The sequence below is a fragment of the Lissotriton helveticus genome, chromosome 4_1 (assembly GCF_964261635.1).
Source record: "Lissotriton helveticus chromosome 4_1, aLisHel1.1, whole genome shotgun sequence".
NCBI classification, from domain to species: Eukaryota; Metazoa; Chordata; class Amphibia; order Caudata; family Salamandridae; genus Lissotriton; species Lissotriton helveticus.
The window spans coordinates 54,556,453-54,579,061 of NC_136063.1; the positions used below are offsets into that span (position 1 = coordinate 54,556,453).

Sequence of the window (22,609 nt, forward strand, 5' to 3'; positions counted from 1 at the left end):
TTTATTGATTGGATTTATGCATCTACTACTCATTAGCTGTTTAAATCACAAATTGTTACTCAACATTGTATGCTCAGCTTAATGGAACACTTTCATCATTTGCCAACATTTCATTATAATTAAAGAGAAAGCACTAGAGACATCGAGTGGAATAGGGAAAAGAAAAGCTTTTAATGCTCGACTGATCTGGAAAGAGGGAATGACAATTAGGACAGGACACAGGCTCAGCCCCACATACTGCCACCTCAGCCAGACAGGAGTCCCAGTAATTAGATTACTAATGCTGTGCCAATTACAGTTGTACCATAGGTGAGCATTACAGTTTCCTCTTTCTCTACTGCCTGTCTTTTTGTTTGCGTGCTTTTATAAAGGCAAGATATTTATAGTCGGTTACATCATACAAACATTCTATTTCCCGAGGGTAAATGTGATCTTCCTCTATCACATAACCAGCCCCAGTGACAGCATCCTTCAGAAAATCTGCATCTACGCAGAGAAAAGGGAACTTGAAGTCACCGCACATGTAGAATGTGGTTTCGAGGGCAACAATCATTATTAGATGCCCTCCAGGCTTTAAGAGGGAGGAGACATTTTTGAGAGCGTCGCAGTAGGACTTCTTGTCTGTGACAAGCTCCTCCAAGGCGTGCGCCAGGAGCAGACAGTCCGCCTGCGGATGGATGACGGGAGAGAAGGGCTCACAGCTCGCCGCATCATATTTCAGAACTGTTTTGACCTTACATTTTAACGTGTCTTGCTTCTCAATCCATGTCTCACTGAAAGCAAAAGAAAACAGGATTGACATGCGTTTGATTGTTGAATGACAGATATTTTGTAATGTGAAGATAATTATCTTCACAGCTGTTACATAAAATTCAAAATAAGTTTTCAATATGCCCCCCCCACCCACATAATCCGTGCTGTGCACTTTGTACAACCCTATCCAGAGGTGGCTCCTTGGCTGAGGAGCATCGTCACAGTGCTCTAGGAGCAGTGCAAAGGAAAAAGGAACTGATAATAACACAACATTATCATTTACTTTATTTTCAGTATGGAGCTTGCAGCCAGGTTAGGGTGGGCCAGGGCTGAGCTTGTGTGACCTTAGAGGGAGGAGGAGTGGTTGCTGAACCATAAGTGAGCATGATGGTTTGGACAGCCGTCTTGGGCCAGCCAGCCAAACCGTCATGCACACTTAGCATGTTCTCCACCGGCTGTATTGCATTGTGTTTTTAACGATTCTCAATGGGTCTCTAATTGCAACCTACCACGTGAAAATTGATGAGGTAGATCAATTATGACCTCATTAGGAATCGCTAGATGTTTCTGTGACGCATTGGTACATTGAATTTTGTGACTTCCTAATTGCGAATAACAAAAAGTCTAATTAGCAACTTGCAAAATCTGGCGGTCATACATGTGGCCCCTAATATTTAAAAGTTCATATCTCTAGTCCCCTACATTGGATTTTTGACATTTTGGTGTCATTTATTGAAATCATCATAATCTTACATAGAGAGAATGAGCTGCAATTATTAGTCAGATAAAACAAAGCAAAGTAACCAGCATTATGAACATGGTGAAAAGAATAAACCGTCCAACAATGGCAGTCTGGTTTCTACATATCCTTACCCAGGTCCACCTCTATTCTGAGAGCATAGTAGGTGTAACCTCTGCCTGGGGTCTTAGGTTAGCCTGTAACCCCATACCTGGATGACATGGTCTCGAGTGGGATTGACAACCCCCCTCTGGAGGATCAGGATGGAAGATCAGCATTAACAGAACTGCTTGTCGAACATATCATTCATTCTCGGACCGTTGTGTCTGGCGTGCCCTTCTGACCCTTAAAGGGACAGTGCACTGGTTATATAATAAACCTACTGTGTTAGAGGTACAGCTCTGATGTAATGATGTGTCTAGATGTTAGAAGCTGTCTCTGCTCGGGCAATGCAAGCAATAGTATATCTTGTATAGTTCTTAGTCTTGAATGAAGTGTTCATAATATTAGGCCTGGGCGTAGTTAGCAGAATTTTGCTACGTGGAACTTCGCAAAGTTACAAAAAAACTCTGCGAAGTTCCGCAAGTGGCGAAGTGCAGTGCGAACTGCAGTTTGTGCAGGTATTCCTGCAGCTCGGGTAGAAATTCTACCCGAGCAGCAGCTCGCGAGCTTACAGTTTGCGATTGCGAGCGAGGAAGAAACTCCCTTCGCACATCAGGAAAAAGAGTTTTCTGCACTCCGCGAGCACCGCTTTCCTGATTGAGCACACCATTGCTGCCAGTTTTCATCATGTACTTATTTGTTTGTGGCTCCGTGCAATTGGGGATTTCCTGCTGTAAACGTTCAGTCCTCAAATTAGCTTAAATGCAAGTAAATAAGAAAGTAATAATTGTCAGAACCCAAAGAATAACAGTCCCCCAGTAAAGTGACTCTCACGAAGTAAGGCTTAGTTAGTGTGGTTGAAAATTCAATGAGGGGGGGAATGTTAATATTGAGAAAGTCAAAGTCAATATGAATAATGATGCATTCATGCATAAAAACCAAATTGCATCTTTATTAACAAATTCACCCTTTGTGAACTCCATATCAACCCCCACTCAGAAATATATTGTTAGGACCAAGGCCAGAAAGATCACAAGTGCGGTAGCACATAGACATCATACAAATGCACCAACATGGAACCACAATGCTCCTGTGAGATTGACCCCAATAAAGCACACATGGCAAGAGGGGTGCACGCATTCTGAAACAATATAAAGTCAGATGCCACATGAAGGTAGGAACACTTAGCCAATTTAGCCACAGCACACACAGTATATGCAGTGATTACATGCTTCCCATGCCAAACATCTGGAAACGTTACCCACTGGCCGCAGTGTGTTCATGCAAGTCGAGGCCTACCTGGATTCCTTATCCAATATCCTAATTTATGACTCCAAAGACAGAGGTACACATTCTTTAAAAACAAATGATCACCAGATTAATTTCATTACATTCAATGGACTGAACATAAGTCTGTGTTTGATTGACTGTAAATTGAGACAGTCACCAGCCCCTTTACTTGTGACTGTGCTCCTGGTTGCATTATTTAATTAAATGAACTGTTCCAGTTTTGCCAAACACCTCTTGTTTTTTCATTGTACTCCATGTTCAAGGAACAAGGAGAAGAGTGAGGAAATAAAGTGGGAGGGTGACAACCCTCTGATCAAGGCCTCAGAAAAAATGGTGGACTTGCTGGAGTGAAGTTCCCGTCTAGATCCAAAGCAGGAAGCAGTGTATCCTCCTGCAACCAGTCCCCCGAGGAACCGGAGGACAGGAGGGCTAAAAGGGAGTTAAGGCTGCAGGTGTTCAAGCTAAAAATGAAAGCAGCCAAGGGGGAGGCTCCTCAAAAGTGGGCTGCAAAGGTGGCTGCACAAGAAGGGCTGCAGAGGAGAAAATGGCAGAGACAGAAAGGGCCTTGAAGCAGAAAAACATTTGTTGAGTCAGTAAGTAAGGTCAATGGAGCTGGGCCTCAGATCCAAGCAGCACCACTTACCCAGCAGTAATTGTGGTAGCCACAATCTAGTGTCCAGTGGAGACAGGAGGGTCCACATCCTCAAAGAACTGATGCCTAACGTTGTTGTGGAGGATGACATGGACAAGTAGTTCACGCCTAATGAAGTTGCCCTAGAGATGCACAGGGCCCCTGAGGAGGATTGGGTAGTCAGTCTCTGGAGACACATACCCAATGAGGAGAGAAATTCTCTAGATGCACTTGTACATTCCTAGTGTATTCTAAGCTCACTTACCACTGTGAGTTTGCTAAGGTAGTGGATCAATTGCTCAGCATCTGGGAATGACCAAATGAAGGGTGGTTCAGGTACTCCCAATAAGAGTGAGTAGGAGGTCCAAGGAGGTCCCAGAGTAAGATGGGGGAAGGGTTCCCATGGCATGTCAAGAAACAGGTACCTATATGCAAATATCTGCACTTCGCACTACAGCGACGTCGGACCGGATCATCGAGCTACAGCGGCAACTGCCCAGGATGCAAGACCTGCTGTGATGATCAACCGCGATGGGATCCTTACTCCTCTCGGCCTCCTCACCACAAACTGGATTTCTTTGTGCAAATCTTTGAGAAGGTAACTTTTTTAGTGGGGCTGAACTGTTCCAACGCTGTCCACCTGAAAGTGCGACTGTCCCCCAGTCAAGCATGACCAGATGACAGCCAGTGGCAATTTGTGCATTTAGGCTCAATACCTGACAAAAAGTTGGAAATTGCTTGCCTCCAGTTCTACTTATTAGATGTTGTCCTTTTGGTGTCATTGTATTTATCAAAGTTAACCCCTTGCGTCTGTCGGGCGGCCTGGAGCCGTCTGACACACGGTGAGCGTGTGAGTGGGACAGCTCCCAGCCGTCCTAGCACCAATGTGGGAAGCGCTGGCGGTCCTCTCCGTGGGCTGCCCTCAAATCTGCCCCCACCCACGACAACAGGGGAAGTCCTTCTTCCTTCCTCTCCACCCCACCTCATCATGTACCTCATCATGTAATGACCTCAGCGCACGTCGCGCGCTGATGTCATTCCATGATACCAGCTGCGCTGGAAGCCATTTGCTTCCAGTGCGTCGTGCAAGGAAGAAGTAAGTTTGAACTCGGGGAGGGTGGGGGGTATTTTAAAAAGGCATTGGAGGACAGGAAAGTGGTTTCCTTTCCTTCAATGTCTTTTTAAGCATCCCTCCTGCACAATCGCACATTGGGCGCGATCGTGCAGCAGGAATGCTTGTTTTCTTTTTTTTTTAAAAGGGCCTTTGTCTCGGGAAGTGGCCCCTCGGAGGAGCAATTTTTGTGGATGGGTCTGCCCCCCCTTGGGGGGCAGATCTATTAAGAAAATATATATATTGCCATATGTGACAACTAGGCCACCAGGGATTTTTTTTAAAGAGCCTTGGTGCTGGGGAGAAGCCTCTTGGGCAAGGGTCGATCCCCTTGGTGGAGCAACTTTTGTGGATGGGTCTGCCCCCCTGTGGGGGAGTTCTATTTTAAAAAATAAATGGTCATATATGACCACTAGGACACCAGGGATTTTTTTTCTTTAAAGGGTCTTTGTGTTGGGGAGCGTCCCCTTGGGCAAGGGTCGCTCCCCTTGAGGGATCAATTTTTTTGTATGGGTCTGCCCCCTTTGGGTGGACAGATCAAATTTATATAAATTAAAATTAAGTCACTGTGAGCCCACTAGGCCACCAGGGATTATTTTTTTAATATGTTTTTGGGGAGCGGCCCCTTAGGCAAGGGCCGCTCCCCTTTGGGAATCATTTATTTTGGCCGTTTCTGACCCCCTTGGGGCAGATCAGCCTTGTTATTCTAGGCCCATCTGCCTCCAAGGGGGGCAGAAGCTATTAGACACCAGGGATTTTTGAGTTGTTGGGAGCGGCCCCTTGGGCTCCCCTTGGGGGAGCAATATATTATTGGGGAGCGGCCCCTTAGGCAAAGGTCGCGCCCCTTTGAGGAGCATTCATTTGGGTCGTTTCTGCCACCCTGGGAGGGCATATTGGCCCAAGTAAACAATTAATTGTATTGTATGCCCACTAGGCCACCAGACTGTCTCAGTGTTGTTGGGAGTGGCCCCTTGGGCATAATAAATACCCTTTATGGGGTATTTATTGTGGCCATTTCTGCCCATCTGTCCCCTAGGGGGGCAGGAGGCAACAGGGCTTTTAAATGTTGGTGTTGGAGAGTGACCCCATGGGCAAGGGTCCCTTTATGAGGGTGAATTTTTTTGCTGTTTCTGCTCCTCGTGTGGGCAGATCAGCCTTATGCTTTTAGGCCCACCTACCGATTTTGCTTGGCTGGTGGATAGTGTGTGGACTAGTGCATTATTTGCATATTTGATTGTAATGTTTTATTTCTCCTTTATGTTCTAGTGCAAAGTTTTTGATTCTTGTTTACGGTTTCGGCAGTGGTTGATCTGCAGTTTTGCGTAGTTGTATTTATTTTATAAGAAAAACATGTGTATTGTGTTTACTCCAAATGAGTATTAATTTCATGCATGAATGAATTTTTTGTAAGTGGTGTCATAATAGCAGCATATTTAGTTTGGCCTAGATGTATCAAGCCGTTTGCGAATCGCAAAGGCCGAAATTCGCAGAATTTCGGTATTTGCGAATCGTAAACGGTCTATTTGCATGTTTTGTCATGGATCAAAATTTCGCAAATTAAGGAATCGCAAAAATTTGCGATTTCTTATTTTGCCATAGCATTTAAGGAATCGCAATTTTGCAATTCCTTAAATGCTATGTATGCGAATTGCGAATTTTGGTTAAGAAATCGCAAATTACCACCAACTTGTAGTTGATGTTAATTTGCGAATTCTTTTAAAAATGCACAATTTGGCATTTTTGAAGGTGGCATGTTATGTTATGTTATGTTATGTTAAAGGTATTTGGTACCGCGCACATACACCAATTGGTTTCTTGGCGCTCAGAGACCAGCGGGCGAAGGACACAGGCGAGTGGGGGCAGCTAGTCGTAGGCAAGACGGAACAGATACGTTTTCAGGAATTTGCGGAAGGTAGGATAGTCAGGAGAGAGCCGGATTGAGAGAGGAAAGGAGTTCCAAGTGGACGGAGCAAGAAAAGAGAAACAGGCACCACCGTGCTTCTTGCGTTTGAACCTAGGAGTGGTCAAGAGATTGTGAGCAGAGGATCTGAGGTGTCGAGAAGGGACATGGGGGTGCAGGCAAAGAGAAATAAAGACAGGGGCAGAGGCAGAGAGAGATTTAAAAATAGTGCATCCCATTTTAAAGATGCAACGTTGCGCAACCGGGAGCCAGTGTAGAGTCTTCAGCATCGGCGTAACATGTTGGTGTTTGGGCTCCTGGAAAATTAATCTGGCTGCCTGGTTTTGCACCAGTTGAAGTCGGTGAAGGTGATAAGCGGGGACCCCCACGTATAGACAGTTGGCATAGTCTAAACGTGAGGTAACCAGGGCCATAATGACAAGAGTAAGAGCCTCAGATGAAAGGAACCTTCGGATCTTCCCGATTCTGCGAAGGTGGTAAAAGTAGGCCGAGGTAACAGCATTGATGTGCGGCCGCATTGAAAGGTCACTGGAGATAGTAACTCCAAGGCTCTTCACGGAGTTGACTGGACTGGGAGGGGGACCCAGGGCAAGGGGCCAGAAATTGGGAGTCCAAGGATGCGGAAGCCAGCCAATCAGCACCAGCTCTGTCTTGCTAGGATTGAGCTTCATCTGACTGAAGTTCATCCACTCATAGATGGTAAGCATTGTGGTTTGGAAATTAAAACAAGAGAGAGGGGAGGGGTCGATGGGAAAAATAAGTTGCAGATCATCTGCATAGTTAAAGGTGGTAACAGAGGAGTGCCGAAGAGAAACTAGGAGGGGCTGCATATAAAGATTAAACAAAAGAGGGGACAAAGCAGAGCCCTGGGGAACACCACAGGAAAGTGAGATATGGGGAGCAGAGAAGGTGGACAGTTGTACCGATTGGGAGCGGTGATGGAGGAAGGACATAATCCAAGACAGGGCCGGGCCCGAAATGCCCGCATTTCTGACACGGTCGACCAAGATATCATGGTCGACCGTGTCAAAAGCGGCCGAGAGATCTAATAGCACTAAGGCCTGGGCCAGGTTCTTATCAGCCCCCCGTCTCAGCGTGTCCATTACCGCCACCACCACTGCCTCCGTGGAATGGGCCGGTCTAAAGCCTGCCTGTTGATCATCGAGGAAATGAGTTTCCTCGATGAAAGTACTCAGGCAGCGAGTGACGTAAGTCTCCAAGACCTTCCCCAGATAGGGGAGGAGGGAGATAGGTCGGTAGTTGCCCAAGACCGCGGGGTCAGAACCGGGTTTTTTTAAAATGGGTACTACCACATCGCTTTTGAAAGCATTAGGGACAGAGCCTGTAGAGAGTGAGCGATTTAGAAGGTCAAGGGGAGGGCCGGGACAGGCCATAAAGGCATCTCTTAGGATTTGGGGAGGGCAACAGTCATTGGGAGAGCCTGAGCCGACAATCTGAAGTAGCGAAAGAAAATTGTCCAAGGAAATAGGGGGAAATTGATGCAGGGAATGAGGATTCGGAGAGGGAAGGGCACTGACCTGAAACAAAGTGGTAGGGGGATGTTATTTTTTATCGTGGAAATTTTATCAATGAAAAAAGAGTTAAGGTGTGGTATATAAATAAATAATACCGGATCTATTTTTGACTGGACATAGTAATAACAGATAGCTCAATAAATAAGAGTCAAGATTCGAGGTAGTAGGAGTTTGCAGGTTTAATACAGCATAAGGACAGGAACAGGACAACCTGCACAGGAATAAGATGGCAGCGCTGCCGGGGGCAGGATCGGCGTTGGCGTATAGGCGTAACATTTAATAACAGTGCACAAGTATATATACTAAAACAAATGCATTACAATACATACAATAGGCGGAGCAGTGGGTGGGATCAGTAACAGTCGCGAAAGATAAGGGTGAAAGTAGGTGTAACAGGAGGCGTATACATAGACATGTGATGTAAACGTAACAGAATATGTCACAAATGGGGCGGAAACATGGAGGGGGCTACCTAAGGAGCCGGGACCTCTAACCTAGTGGTGCGCGCAAACTGACAATGACGTGTTACTAGGAGAAGCTGGGGGCTATGACTTCTGCGCTAGGAGCAGAGACTGAAGTCTGGAGAGTCAGGGCGACATGTACCTAAACACTATCTAGTATCTGATGTTTAGAGAACATGTTGATAGAATCCAGAAGTTATCAGGGTAAAGGCTAACAGACTCTAAGACTGGTGCATGCATTATTCTACATGTAGTGCGTGTTGAAGAATATGAAATGACCATTAATACAGTATTTCTCTTACATGGAGACGTAAAGGCTAGACGATGACGGAAACTATTGATGCGATTCAGTAGCTAAGGAATGCAGAGAAGGAGGGCTGGACTGATAACTAGAATCATAACATACTCTTGGCAGACTAGCAGGCAGAGCCAGGCTGGGCCGGGCACTGTGAGGCAGGAAGTAAGTGAAGGGTCAGGAATACAGGTGGGGGCTGTATCGCTCCTCAGCGAGGGCTCAGGAGACAGGAGCTGAATCTGGTGTCCGGGCCCTTTTGAGGCCTAGAAACGGGGACTTTACAATGAAATAACGTGCACACTGGGAAACGTGGCAACGCAACTTTACATAGGCCTAATACTCGTAGCTTTCACGAGAACTGGAAACTGGCATACTAGAGATGGACACAACTGTAATTGCGTCTTTAATCGAACATGGGGAATACATATGCATATTAATCATGCACATGCAACATAAGATGGGGAACACGTAGGGACACAGAACATGGCAAAATTTACTTTTCCACAAAGGGAATCGCACAAAACTTGCGAGGGTTGAGGCTGGGGAGTAACACGATCAGGTAAGGAAAGTTCAGCCACAATGGAGAAAATTTCTTTTGTTTTAGATGCAGAATTGATAACTTTCTGGGAATAGTGGGAGGATTTGGCCAAAATGATAGATTTTTTGTAGGATTTAAGTAGATCAGTGTATGTGGACTTTAATAAGGGGTCATAGTTGCGCCTCCAGCGGCGCTCAGCCTGTCTAAGTAGGAGTTTATCAGCCTTCAGTTGGTCAGTAAACCAGCGCTGAGCGTCGTGTGGGCGTTTAGATTTAATGATTTTAACAGGAGCGACCACATCACTGGCTAGAGACAGCCATTGGTCCAGAGCGGCTGCTTGAGAATTCAAGTCGGAGTGAACAGGGGGGAGAGTGGAAGCAAGAATCGAGTGAAGAAGGGGGATGTCGGCATGCTTCCAATTACGTGCCGAGAAATTGGAGGCTAAAGGGGAGCGGATGGGTGCTGAGAGTTTGAAAGAAAAAGAAATGAAAGAATGATCAGACCAGGTACAGGGATATACCAATGGAGGAGAGATATCCAGGTTGGTGGTCCATACCTGGTCCAAAGTATGACCCTTGTTATGGGTTGCAACAGAGATATGTTGTGAAAAATTGAGGCCAAGTAATAGGCCGGAAAATTCAAGTGAAGAAGAGGATTCATGGGGGTCTAGTGGCCAATAATTGAAGTCGCCAATGATCAAAACCCTGGCGGAGGTAATGGCCATCTGCGAAATGAAATCGCCAAACACGGATGGGAAAGAGGGCATATGAACGGGGCACACACATGCACATAGGGTATGATGGGCTTGATAAGGAAGCCGTCCATGGCTTCATATAAGTCTACAAGTCCCTTGATGGCAACGGCCATGTTTCCTTCAATTATGAGTCATGATCGGTATTTACTTTTGCTTCAGATGTTGCATTTTGTTGATAATGCTTTGGCCTTGCCACAAGATCACATTGACTGTGACCAACTTTTTAAGATTTGGCCTGTTCTTGATCACATTGTAGATCGATTTTCAGAGATCTATACTCCAGGGAAAGGAATAGCTGATTATAAGTCTTTGATCCTGTTCAAGGGCCCATTCGTATTTAGGCAGTACATTCCCAGCAAGAGGGCACGTTATGGAATTAAGATGTATTTGTTGTCTGAGAGTAGGACAGGATATGCCATAATTTTCGGGTGTACACTTGTAGGGATTCCACTAGTGACCCCCCTGGTTGTCCGTCCACTTTTGGAGTTTCAAAGAAAATTGTGTGGGATCTTGCTAGAGTGCTGTTTAACAGAGGCCACCATTTGTGTACCTTGATAACTTCTACACTGCTGTACAATTGTTTAAGGAATTGTTCAAAGTGGATACTTTTGCTTGTGGCACAATCCGCTCTAACCGTAAAGTTTACCCAAAAGAGCTTGTTTGCAAAAAGCTTCAGAGGGGACACTACAGTGCCAGTTTCCTGATTTAATTCCTCCCTTGCCCCAAAAAACAAAAATAGACGTAGAGTCTGCTTGCAAAGAGGTATGATGAAAGAGATTTGTATGCACTGTGACAATTCTCCTTCTAATCCTGGGCAGTGTGTGCCCACATGTTTCAGATTGTATCACGCTCAAAACAGTTTTTGGGAGCAACCGTGAGTCTAATCGTGTACTGCCTGGTCTATATATAGTTTTATATAGTTGTTGTTCAATTTCACGTTTGGCAATAGAATGATGTCTTTAGTTACTGCTGTTGTTTTTGTAGTTATAGTTTTGTATCTAGGGCAATTGGTTTGTGTTTTCTTCCTTGTTAAAAAAAATTGACGATGTGTGTGGCGTGGTGCTTGGCTGGCGGTGTGCGTGGACTGGCGTTTGGCTGGCATTGTGCGTGGACTGGTGCCTGGCTGGCGGTGTGCGTGGACTGGCGCTTGGCTGGTGGTGTGCATGGATTGGTGCTTGGCTGGTGGTGTGCATGAACTGGCAGTTGGCTGGCGGTGTGCATGGATTGGCTCTTGGTTATTGGTGTGTGAGGACTGGCTCTTGGCTGGCGGTGTGTTTGGCTGGTGGTGTGCATGGTCTGGCACTTGATTGGCAGTGTGTGTGGAACTACACTTAGCTGGGGGTTTGTGGGGACTGGCACTTGGCTGGCGGTGTGCGTGGACTGGTGCGAGGCTGGCAGTGTGTGTGGATTGGCGCTTGGCTGGCAGTGTGCGTGGACTTGCGCTTGGCTGGCAGTATGCATGGACTGGTGCTTGGCTGGTGGTGTGTGTTGACTGGCAATTGGTTGGTGGTGTGAGTAGGCTGGTGCTTGGCTGGCAGTGTGTGTGAGAGGGTGCTTGGCTGACGGTGTGCGTGGGCTGGCAATTAGCTGGCAGTATGTGAGTAGTGACTTGCTGCTGGTCATTACACACTCTGCTAGTCACTGCAGACACTCTGTCAACCCCCAGCGGGTATGATTGCTCTGTCAGTCATGTGGGCGTATGAAAGTGATGGGCCCTTGAATGGTGCTGTATGTTGATGTGAATGTTGTAATGTGCTGGGTCCGCGGCTGGCGGTGTGAATGGTCTTGTGTGTCACCTATGAAAGGTTTGTGAATGGTCTGTAAAGAGGTTTGTGCCTTGCCATAGCTTTATAGCTCATGAGCTGTGAGTCATTGGTTCAGGTTTTTACCCCTTTAAATATTAACAGTGCATTTCCTTTTTGTGAAATCTCTTGTTAATAGAATTTTACGCTCTGAACCTTCACTCACCCTAGTGCCAAATCCAACCAGTATGTGTGAGTACTTAAGGAATTGTTCATTTTGATGGCTTGCGTGGGTCCCCCAACATTTTCCTACCAAGAATCCCCTTCAAACCTGAAATTTCGCTGAAAGATAATCACTTTTTGCTCAAATTTCTGTGTGTGAAAGTTCTGGAATCTGCGTAGAGTCACAAATTTCCTCCCACCTAGCATTGCCCCAGGTCTCCCAATAAAAATGGTACCTCACTAGCATGGGTGGGTCAAGAACCCGCGACAGACAAGGGCTCAAAAGTGAGGTATCATTTTACTTGGGACACTAAGGAGAACGCTGTAGGGTAGGACATTTGTACCGGCACAGCACCCAAAAATATGTGGAAAATGTGTTTTTTTCAGCTAAATGTTAGGCTTGCAGGGCTTTCTGGGTAGGGAAACATTGGGGGATCAATGCAAGCAATACCTCATTGGACTTGCCAGGGTGTCTAGTTTTTAGAAATGTGTGGTTTCGGTAGGTTTTCCTAGATGGCTGCGAGCCCAGGGCCAAAACACCCAGTGCCCACCCCCCAAAACCAGGTAGTTTTGTCACAGGTAATTTTTAAGTCTCCGCAGTATTTTATTTTATTTCATTTTATATTCTTATATAGCGCCTGATTTGACCCCCCAAGGGGTATCTCCGCGCTTTTGCCAGTGGAAGAATATAACTCGTGCTGATCCATGGTCAGAGGGATAGTTAGACTTTGATTATGTGGTTTAGATGTTTATGAATAAATGAGTTTTGAGGGACTTTCGGAAGGTTAGGTGGTTAGTGATTTGTCTCAGTATATGAGGCAGTGAGTTCCAGAGGACAGGTCCAGTGTGGGCCAGGGCACGGCCTCCCTGCCTGGATTTTTTAATTCTGGGTACCTGTATTAACTGCAGATTGCTGGAACGTAAGGAGCGTCCATGTCCATGAACATAAGACAAGAAAGCTTTTGTCAGATACTTGGGACCGGTACCTGACAGACATTTATGAATAATGCATAAGATTTTGAACTTAATGCGTTGCCGCACTGGGAGCCAGTGGAGTTTAGTCAGCAGAGGGCGGGAGGGAGTCCTAGGTGGAACGTTAAGGACAAGCCTCGCCGCAGTATTTTGGACTATTTGCAATTTGTGGAGCTGTTCTTCATTAGCTGATAAGAGAAGACCATTGCAACAGTCCAATCTGCTGATGTCTAACGCCTGGACCAGTGTCTTCCTATGACTGTCAGGTAAGTATGGAAAAACCCTTCTCAGCAGTCCAATGGCACGAAAACAGGTGCCAGCCACTTGGTTTACATGATCTTTCAATGTTAGTGTTTGATCTAATAGCACCCCCAAGTTTTTAACGGTCTGTTTAGGACTGGGGACAGGACCCAGTTCCAAGGGCCACCACTCGGGGGACCATAGTGTCGCTGCCTCCCCGAACAACATCACTTCTGTTTTTCCTACATTACATTGTAGGCAATTCTTAGCCATCCACTCTTACACTGCCCTCATTCCATCTGCAAACGATTTTTTTAGTGCAGGCGTGAAGGTCTTAAAAGGGAACAGAAGTTGGGTATCGTCGGCATACGAACCCCGGCGTGAACCCAAAGGATCTCACTAAGTCAGCCAAGGGGGCCACGTACACATTAAATAATGTGGGGCTTAGGCATGAGCCCTCTGGCACTCCCTTGGTGAGCTCCCTAGAGATGGATTTGTGGGAGCCCAACCTGACTTCTTGAGAGCGGCCTGAAAGAAAACTCTCCATCCAGGACAGAGCCACACCCCCTAGTCCCACATCCCTCAGACGACCGAGAAGCAGCGGATAGATCCAACAGCACCAGAATCATGGACCCCCCTCCGTCCAGCGTCATCCTGGTGTTATTGGTCACTGTTAGGAGGGCTGATTCGGTGCTGTGGTTGGGCCTGAACCCAGATTGTGAGTAGTCCAGGCCCTCCGTTGCTTCGATATGTTTGGATAAATGGGTGTTCACGTGCTTCTCGGTCATCTTACTGATGTACGGCAGGAGGGAGATGGGCCGGAGATTCGAAAGATCTGTCCATGGGGATGCCACTTTTTTCCTTATTGGGTTCACCACCGCTTTCTTCCATTCCATTGGGACCTGTCCTTCTGTCAGTGAGATGTTCATCACAGACTGAATGGAAGGTCCTAAGAGGGTGGTCAGAGGGGAGACCATTTTGGCAGGAAGGAAGTCATTGGGGGACCCAGATTTTATGTGGCTGATGAGAGGGGGAAGATCTATGTCGCAGATTGGCGGGAAGGATAATAATTGATTTTTGTTTTGTTTGGATGAGTTATGTGGGAGAAAATTCTTATTCCCAGCGCTACTAGAGGCCATTATTTTATCATAAATGAGATTGATTTTATTTTCAAAGAACACCGAGATCTCATCACAGAGGGTCTGAGAGAATTCATCGGGGCTCTCACAGGCTGTTGGTTTCACAAAGCTCTGTAGTATTTTAAACAGCTCCCTTGGGCAATTACCCGCCTCCGCGAGTTGTTGGGTGAGACGGTTTTTCCTGGCTTGTTTTATATTTTCATAGTAGGTTGACTGGGCCTTTTGATATATTTTCTTGTTCTCCTCAGTTCTCAATTTCCTCCATACTTTTTCCGCTCGTCTGCATTTCTGCTTCTCTATTCTGAGTTCCTGTGTATACCAGGTTTCTTGCTTGGAGGAGGGATATTGCTTATGTAGCTTTAGTGGGGCCAGAGTGTTGATGGCTTGCTTAAGTGAATCATTGAATCTAGCTAGTGCAGTATCCGCTGAATCCTCATCTGTGAAAGTTGGTTGTTTCCAGCTTTCCAGCAGCTTCTCCACCGATACTTTATGCCACTGTCGACGCCAAATTGGCGGGTGTGGCGCTTTATTTAATAATTTTGTCGGGCCCGTTAAAATGAACTCTATCAGAAAGTGATCTGACCATTGAATTTCTTTAGCAGGTGAGCATCTTACTTTAGTGCAGTTAGAAAAAAGTGAATCTAGAGTGTGGCCACCTATATGGGTAGCACCGCTATTTTGTGCTTTTAGTCCCAAAGTGGAAAGATCCGCGATTAATGAGATTTAAAATCTCCTAGGAGGATGAAGTCCTCCTTGGATTTAAAATGGGGGGCTAGTAGCTCCAAAAGGGAGAGAGCAAATTCGGGATTGGATCCTGGTGGACGGTAAACTAAAGCACCTTTCCAAGAGATGTGGCCTGCCGAGGCAATTTTAAAAACCATTATTTCAAGTTGTGAACTGTGCCTTTGTTCTAGAATTGTGACTTTAAGTGCATCTTTATATATGATGGCTAGGCCACCACCTGTTTTATTGGTCGATCAAAATGTAGAAACTTGTAACCTGATGGAACCCCTAATGTTATAGCTGTAACCGTGTGAGGTTTCCTCCAAGTCTCAGTTAGGAAGCAAATATCAGGCTGTATGGTGTGAACTAGATCCCATACCTGATGTTGATGCTTTGGAAAAGAGCGAACATTTAAAAGAAAGCTCTTCAGTCCCTCTGGAGGTACAATTTTAGGTGTATTTTCCTTCGTAATCGCCCTGACTAAAGATGATTGGAACCGACACTTCTTACATGAGAAACAACCCTCAAGACATTGCCAGGGTATTTTAGTGCAGCATTCTAAAGATGATTTTAAATCTAGTAGGGATTGCGCGGAGTATTTAATTTTGCTGATATCTGTGATAGCGGGGTCCGAAGGAATAGAGCCCATTGCCCCTATGCCCCGTCCTGTCGCGGACGGGCGCCGACGGGCAGCTCTTTGGCTGGTCTTCGGCGTGTCTTTGGCTGTGCGCGATCGCTGCGCGCTCGGGGAGGGGCGAGGGCTAAATAGCCCCAGAAGTTGAAGCACTAGAGCGCTAACCGCTCCTAGTGCTACCGGAAGTGCCTGCTCACACCTGTCCGCCCTCCGCTCAACGGTGCTAGTCACCCTGTCGGAACAAGGCGGGCAGGAAGGAAGTAGAGCCTTGGCAAATCAAAAGTCTATCAATCAATCAATCAATCATAGACATTTATAGAGCGCTCTACTTACCCGGAGGGTCTCAAGGCGCTAGGGGGGGGTGCTGCTACTGCCCGAACAGCCAGGTCTTGAGCTTCTTCCTGAAGGCGAGGTGGTCTTGGGTCAGGCGCAGGTCGGTCGGGAGGGAGTTCCAGGTCTTGGCAGCCAGGTAGGAGAAGGACCTTCCTCCTGTTGTCGTTCTTCGGATGCGGGGGACGGCGGCGAGGGCGTGACTGGCTGATCGGAGGTGTCGTTTGGGAGCGTAGAAGTTGATGCGGTTGTTGAGGTAGCTCGGGCCTTGATCGTGTAGGGCTTTGTGTGCGTGGGTGAGGAGACGGAAGGTGATTCTCTTGTTGACCGGGAGCCAGTGCAGGTCTCTTAGGTGTCCGGAGATGTGGCTGTGTCGTGGGATGTCGAGGATGAGTCTGGCTGAGGCGTTCTGGATCCGTTGGAGTCTCTTCTGGAGCTTGGCGGTGGTTCCGGCGTAGAGTGCGTTTCCGTAGTCCAGACGGCTGGTGACGAGGGCCTGGGTGACAGTCTTCCTGGTCTCGGTGGGGATCCACCGGAAGATTTTCCGTAGCATGCGCAGGATGTTGAAGCACGACGTGGAGACTGCGTTGACTTGCTTGGTCATGGAGAGGGAGGAGTCCAGGATGAAGCCCAGGTTGCGTGCGTGGTCTGTCGGTTTGGGTGCAGTTCCCAGGGCGGGGGGCCACCAGGAGTCGTCCCAGGCGGAGGGCGAGGATCCCAGGATGAGGACTTCCGTCTTGTCCGAGTTCAGCTTCAGGCGGCTGGTCGACATCCACTCGGCTACTTCTTTCATTCCTTCGTGGAGGTTGGCTCTGGCGGCGGCGGGGTCGTTGGTAAGGGAGAGGATCAGCTGGGTATCGTCGGCGTAGGAGATGATGTTCAGGTTGTGTTGGCGTGCGATGGCCGCGAGGGGGCTCATGTAGACGTTGAAGAGGGTTGGGCTCAGCGAGGATCCTTGGGGTACGCCGCAGATGACTTCGGTGGCCTTTGATTTGTACGGAGGTAGGCGGACTCTCTGGGTTCTTCCGTCGATTAATTAAACAAATACAGCTACTGCTCACCCTCCTCGTGATCAGGTAGGGAAGCGGCTATGTGAAGCGGTTATGTGGCGCTATTAATTCCAATCCTAATAGTGCGGTGCAATGTAAATCTCAGCAAGCACAGGCAATGTGAGTTTAAAAACACAGAATATCACAATGTAAATATTAAAAAGTCTCAAATCACATGGAGCGCAGGATAGCCAACCTTCCTCGGCAGCGGCTCGGGGACACTGCCACTGTCACCTTCCCGCAGCGTCTCTCTGTTTGTGCTCCGCCTAAATAGCCCCAGAAGTTGAAGCACTAGAGCGCTAACCGCTCCTAGTGCTACCGGAAGTGCCTGCTCACACCTGTCCGCCCTCCGCTCAATGGTGCTAGTCACCCTGTCGGAACAAGGCGGGCAGGAAGGAAGTAGAGCCTTGGCAAATCAATAGTCTAATAAAACAAATACAGCTACTGCTCACCCTCCTCGTGATCAGGTAGGGAAGCTGCTATGTGAAGCGGCTATGTGGCGCTATTAATTCCAATCCCAATAGTGCGGTGCGATGTAAATCTCAGGAAGCACAGGCAATGTGAGTTTAAAAACACAGAATATCACAATGTAAATATTAAAAAGTCTCAAATCACATGGAGCGCAGGATAGCCAACCTTCCTCGGCAGCGGGTCGGGTACACTGCCACCGTCACCTTCCCGCAGCGTCTCTCTGTTGGTGCTCTGCCTAAATAGCCCCAGAAGTTGAAGCACTAGAGCGCTAACCGCTCCTAGTGCTACCGGAAGTGCCTGCTCACATCTGTCCGCCCTCCGCTCAACGGTGCTAGTCACCCTGTCGGAACAAGGCGGGCAGGAAGGAAGTAGAGCCTTGGCAAATCAAAAGTCTAATAAAACAAATACAGCTACTGCTCACCCTCCTCGCGATCAGGTAGGGAAGCGGCTATGTGAAGCGGCTATGTGGCGCTATTAATTCCAATCCTAATAGTGCGGTACGATGTAAATCTCAGCAAGCACAGGCAATGTGAGTTTCAAAACACAGAATATCACAATGTAAATATTAAAAAGTCTCAAATCACATGGAGCGCAGGATAGCCAACCTTCCTCGGCAGCGGGTCGGGGACACTGCCACTGTCACCTTCCCGCAGCGTCTCTCTGTTGGTGCTCCGCCTAAATAGCCCCAGAAGTTGAAGCACTAGAGCACTAGAGCGAGTATGATTTGGGCCATTACCTGTTGCAGCCACTATGCCTACCCACACAAGTGAGGTACCATTTTTATTGAGAGACATGGGGAAATGCTGGGTGGGAGGACATTTGTGGATCCACACAGATTCCAGAACTTTCCCACACAGAAATTTGAGAAAATATTGATTTTTTTAGCTAGATTTGAGGTTTGATGGGGATTCTGGGTAGGAAAATGTTGGGGGACCGATGCAAGCCATAGCTCACTGGACTCCCCCAGGTGTCTAGTTTTCAGAAATGTGTGGGTTTGGTAGGTTTTTCTAGATGGCCACTGAGCCCGGGGCCAAAAACTCATGGGACTCCCTTGCAAAACCAGGTTGTTTTGCAATAGGTAATTTTGATGTCACCTCAATAGGTTTTGGGCCCTTGCCTTTCGCAGGTACTTGACCCACCCATGACACGGTCAATTATGCCATCTTGATCGACCATGTCTCTGCCATTGGCATTGAGCAAAAGTCCAGAGCTCTATTAACTTCTTACCTCGCCAATCACACTCTGTTAAGCTTGGCGAATTCTACTCTCCAGTCTTTTCCCTCAACTGTGGGGTACCTCAGAGATCCTCCCTAAGTCCGACCTTATTTAATATCTACGTGTCGGACTTGGCCAGGATCATTAAAACCCACAGGATGAGGTTTACCTCTGATGCCGATGATACCCAACTTGTGTTGGCAGTCCACAATGATGGACTAGAAGTTGCAGCAAATTTTCAAGAGGGGATGCGAGACATCAGTTCTTGGATGTCACGCAACTGCCTGAAGTTGAACTCCGATAAAACGGAGGTAATGACTTTTGGTAGTTTATCCCCCAGTTGGTCCCCAACTTGGTGGCCAACCGATTTGGGACCTCCTCCTCAACCAGTCACTAAGGTTAGGAATCTGGGAGTGATGTTTGATGACAAGCTTTCGTTCATACACCACGCAAACTCTGTGGTGTCTTCATCCTTTTTTACCCTCAAAATGATTAGGAAACTCCTTCCTTTTCTCCCTCTGGGAGCAGGAAAAACCCTCATGTGCACATTGGTCTTGTCTAAGATCGATTATTGCAACGGCGTCTTCTTAAATGCCCAGGAGAAAGTTCTAAGTAGGCTGCAACTTGTTCAAAACTCAGCGGCCAGAATATTGTCTGGCACGCCCAAGTTTAAATCTATTTCTCCAGTTATACGCCAACTTCACTGGCTGCTGGTCAGGAGCCGAACTAAATTCAAGGCACTCTGCATTGCGTACAGGACAAATAACAACTCTGGACCTGAGTTCCTAAGAAGGTCATTATGCCCGTACACTCCTAACAGACCCTTGCACTCCTCTTCAGCTCGCTTCTTAACTGTCCCACGTACGAAGATATCATCTTGGGGAGACAGACGGTTTACAAATGCTACGGCAAAATTATGGAACACCCTCCCTTTTCACATCAGGGCTAATCCCTCCCTTCTTACATTTAGGAAGCTAGTAAAAACTTGGCTTTTCAACCAGTAATTACTCATTCCAACTGTCTGCTCTACTGTCTTTTCAGCGCTGAGACACCTCCGGGTAGTTGTGCGCTATACAAATTGCACAAATAAAAAAAATAAAAAAATGCGAGTGAGGTACCATTTTTAACGGGAGACCTGCGGGAACGCTGGGTGGGAGGAAATTTGTTGATGCACGTGCACGCATATTGGAGAACTTTCCCACACCGAAATTTGAGAAAAAAGTGATTTTTACAGCTAAATGTGAGATTTGCAGGGGAAAATGTTAGGGGACCCACACAAGCCATACCTCACTGGACCCCGCTGGGTGTCTAGTTTTCAGAAATGTGTGGGTTTGGAAGGTTTCCCATGATGGCTGCCGAGCCCCGGGGCCAAAAACTCATGGGACCCCGATTGCAAAACCAGGTTGTTTTGCTATAGGTAATTTTGATATCGCCTCAATAGGTTTTGGGCCCTTGCCTGTCGCAAGTACTTGACCCACCCACACAAGTGAGGTACCATTTTTATTGGAAGACCTGGGGGAATTCTGGGTAGGAGGAAATTTGTGGATCCACGCAGATCCCGGAACCTTTCCACACAGAAAATTGAGAAAAAAGTGCTTTTTCAGCAAAATATGAGGTTTGCAGGGGGATTCTGGGTAGGAAAATGTTGGGGGACCCCCACAAGGCCATACCTCGCTAGACTCCCCAGGGTATGTAGTTTTCAGAAATATGTGAGTTTGTTTGGTTTCCCTGGATGGCCGCCGAGCTCGGACCCAAAAACTCATGGGACCCCCTTTGCAAAAGCAGGATGTTTTGCAATAGGTAATTTTGATGTTGCCTCAATAGGTTTTGGGCCCTTGCCTGTCGCGGGGACTTGACCCACCCTAGAGGTGAGGTACCATTTTGCTTGGAAGACTTTGAGGAATATGGGGTGGGTGGAATTTTGTGGATCCACGCAGATTCCAGAACTTTCAATCACAGAAATGTGAGAACAATGTATTTTTTGGCCATATTTTGAGGGATTCTGGGTAACAGAACCTGGTGAGAGCCAGTCAAGTCACCCCATCCCAGATTTCCCTGTCTAGTTTTCAAAAATGTATAGGTTTGCAAGGTTTCCCTAGGTGCAGTCAGAGCTAAGGTTCAAAATCTACAGCTTGGCACTTTGCAAAAAAAGGGTCTGTTTTCACTGTGAAAATGTTGTGTGTCCACCTTGCGTTTTGGGCCATTTCCTGCCACGGGCACTAGGCCTACCCACACAAGTGAGGTAACATTTTTCTCGGAAGACTTTGGGGGATGCGGGGTGGGTGGTATTTTGTGGATCCACACAGATTCCAGAACTTTCCCTCACAGAAATGTGAGGATAATTTGCTATTTTTCAAAAAATGTTCGGTTTGCAAGGGATTCTGGGTAACAGAACCTGGTGAGAGCCAGTCAGCTCACCCCATCTTGGATTACCCCAGGTTTCTAGTTTTTAAAAATGTATAGGTTTCTCTAGGTGCTGGCAGAGCTATGGTTCAAAATCTACAGCTAGGCACTTTTCAAAAAAAGGGTAATTTGTCACTATTAAAATAAAGTGTGGCAAAGTTGTGTTTTGGGCCGTTTCCTGTCGCGGGCACTAGGCCTATCCACACAAGTCAGGTACCATTTTTATAAGGAGACTTTGGGTAACACAGAATTGTAGAGCAACTGTTATTACCTATTGAGGCCCTCTAAATGAAAGACAATGTGTAAAAAATAAGTCATTTTGAAAAATGACCTATAATTCTCGTGCTAGTATGGGTACTCACAATTTCGGAAATGTGCAAATATCTACTGTTTCTAAACTCTATATTTGTTTCCAATTTCAGAAATGCATAGGCGTCTTTCATGCCAATTTTTCCATGTATATATTTTTCCAAATTAATTGCTATATACCCGGTATATAATGAAAAACCATTGCAAGACGCTGCTCAGTTATTGACTCTGGGTTCGTTGGGTTCTTGGTAAACCTACCAATCCTATATATCTTCAGAACCAGAAAGGTCCAGCGGATGTAACGGTATATTGCTTTCAAACAGCTGTCACAATTAGAAGAAGTTACAGTTGAAAACGTTGGCACAAATGACATTTCAACTAATTTTCAACTTTTCCCAATATTTAACTATTAGTTTCTATAAAGAAACCTTGAAGGATCTACACAAATGACCCCTTGCTGAATTCAGGATTTTGTCTACTTTTCTAAAATGTATAGCTTTTCCGGATCCATTATTGCTTTCATACCCATTTCTACTATTAACTGGAAGAAGGTTGAAAGCACAAAAAATAGCAAAAATAGTCTATAACCCAGAAAATTTTCAAAACTGTGTAAACAATGTTGGTTTTCACACAAAAGTCTGTCAGTCCCTAAAATCTGGGGAAATTGTGATTTCAGCCCCACAAACCATTTGTTGATACCATACCAGGGAAAAAACAGACGCTTTCATTTGCAGTACTTTTTTCCCATTTTCCCCAAAAACCCAACATTTTGCTGTATTTTCGCTAATTTCTGGGTCCCCTCCATGGGAACACACAAACCCTGGGTACCCTTAGAATCCTCATGATGTTGAAAAAAAGAACGCATGTTTGGTGTGGATATTTTATGTGGTCAAAAAGTTAGAAGGGCCTAAGCGCAAAGTACTCCAAATAGCCCCCAAAAAAGGCTTAGCACAGAAGGGGGAGGGGGGGGGGGGGGGGGAGAGGGGGCAAGGCCTAGCGGCGAAGGGGTTAAGACTATTTTTCTAAATTT

General features: G+C 46.6%; 1 protein-coding gene across 1 annotated transcript in view; it reads right to left on the minus strand.

The window, feature by feature from the left end:
- Positions 1 to 315: 315 nt before the first annotated feature.
- Positions 316 to 22,609, minus strand: part of LOC144826939 (nicotinamide N-methyltransferase-like) — an 87,208-nt gene continuing 64,914 nt past the window's right edge. The window contains exon 3 of the mRNA XM_078685400.1: positions 316 to 773. Coding sequence (XP_078541526.1) covers positions 335 to 773 — 439 coding nt within the window. The 3' untranslated portion in view covers positions 316 to 334. The remainder of the gene's footprint in view (positions 774 to 22,609) is intronic.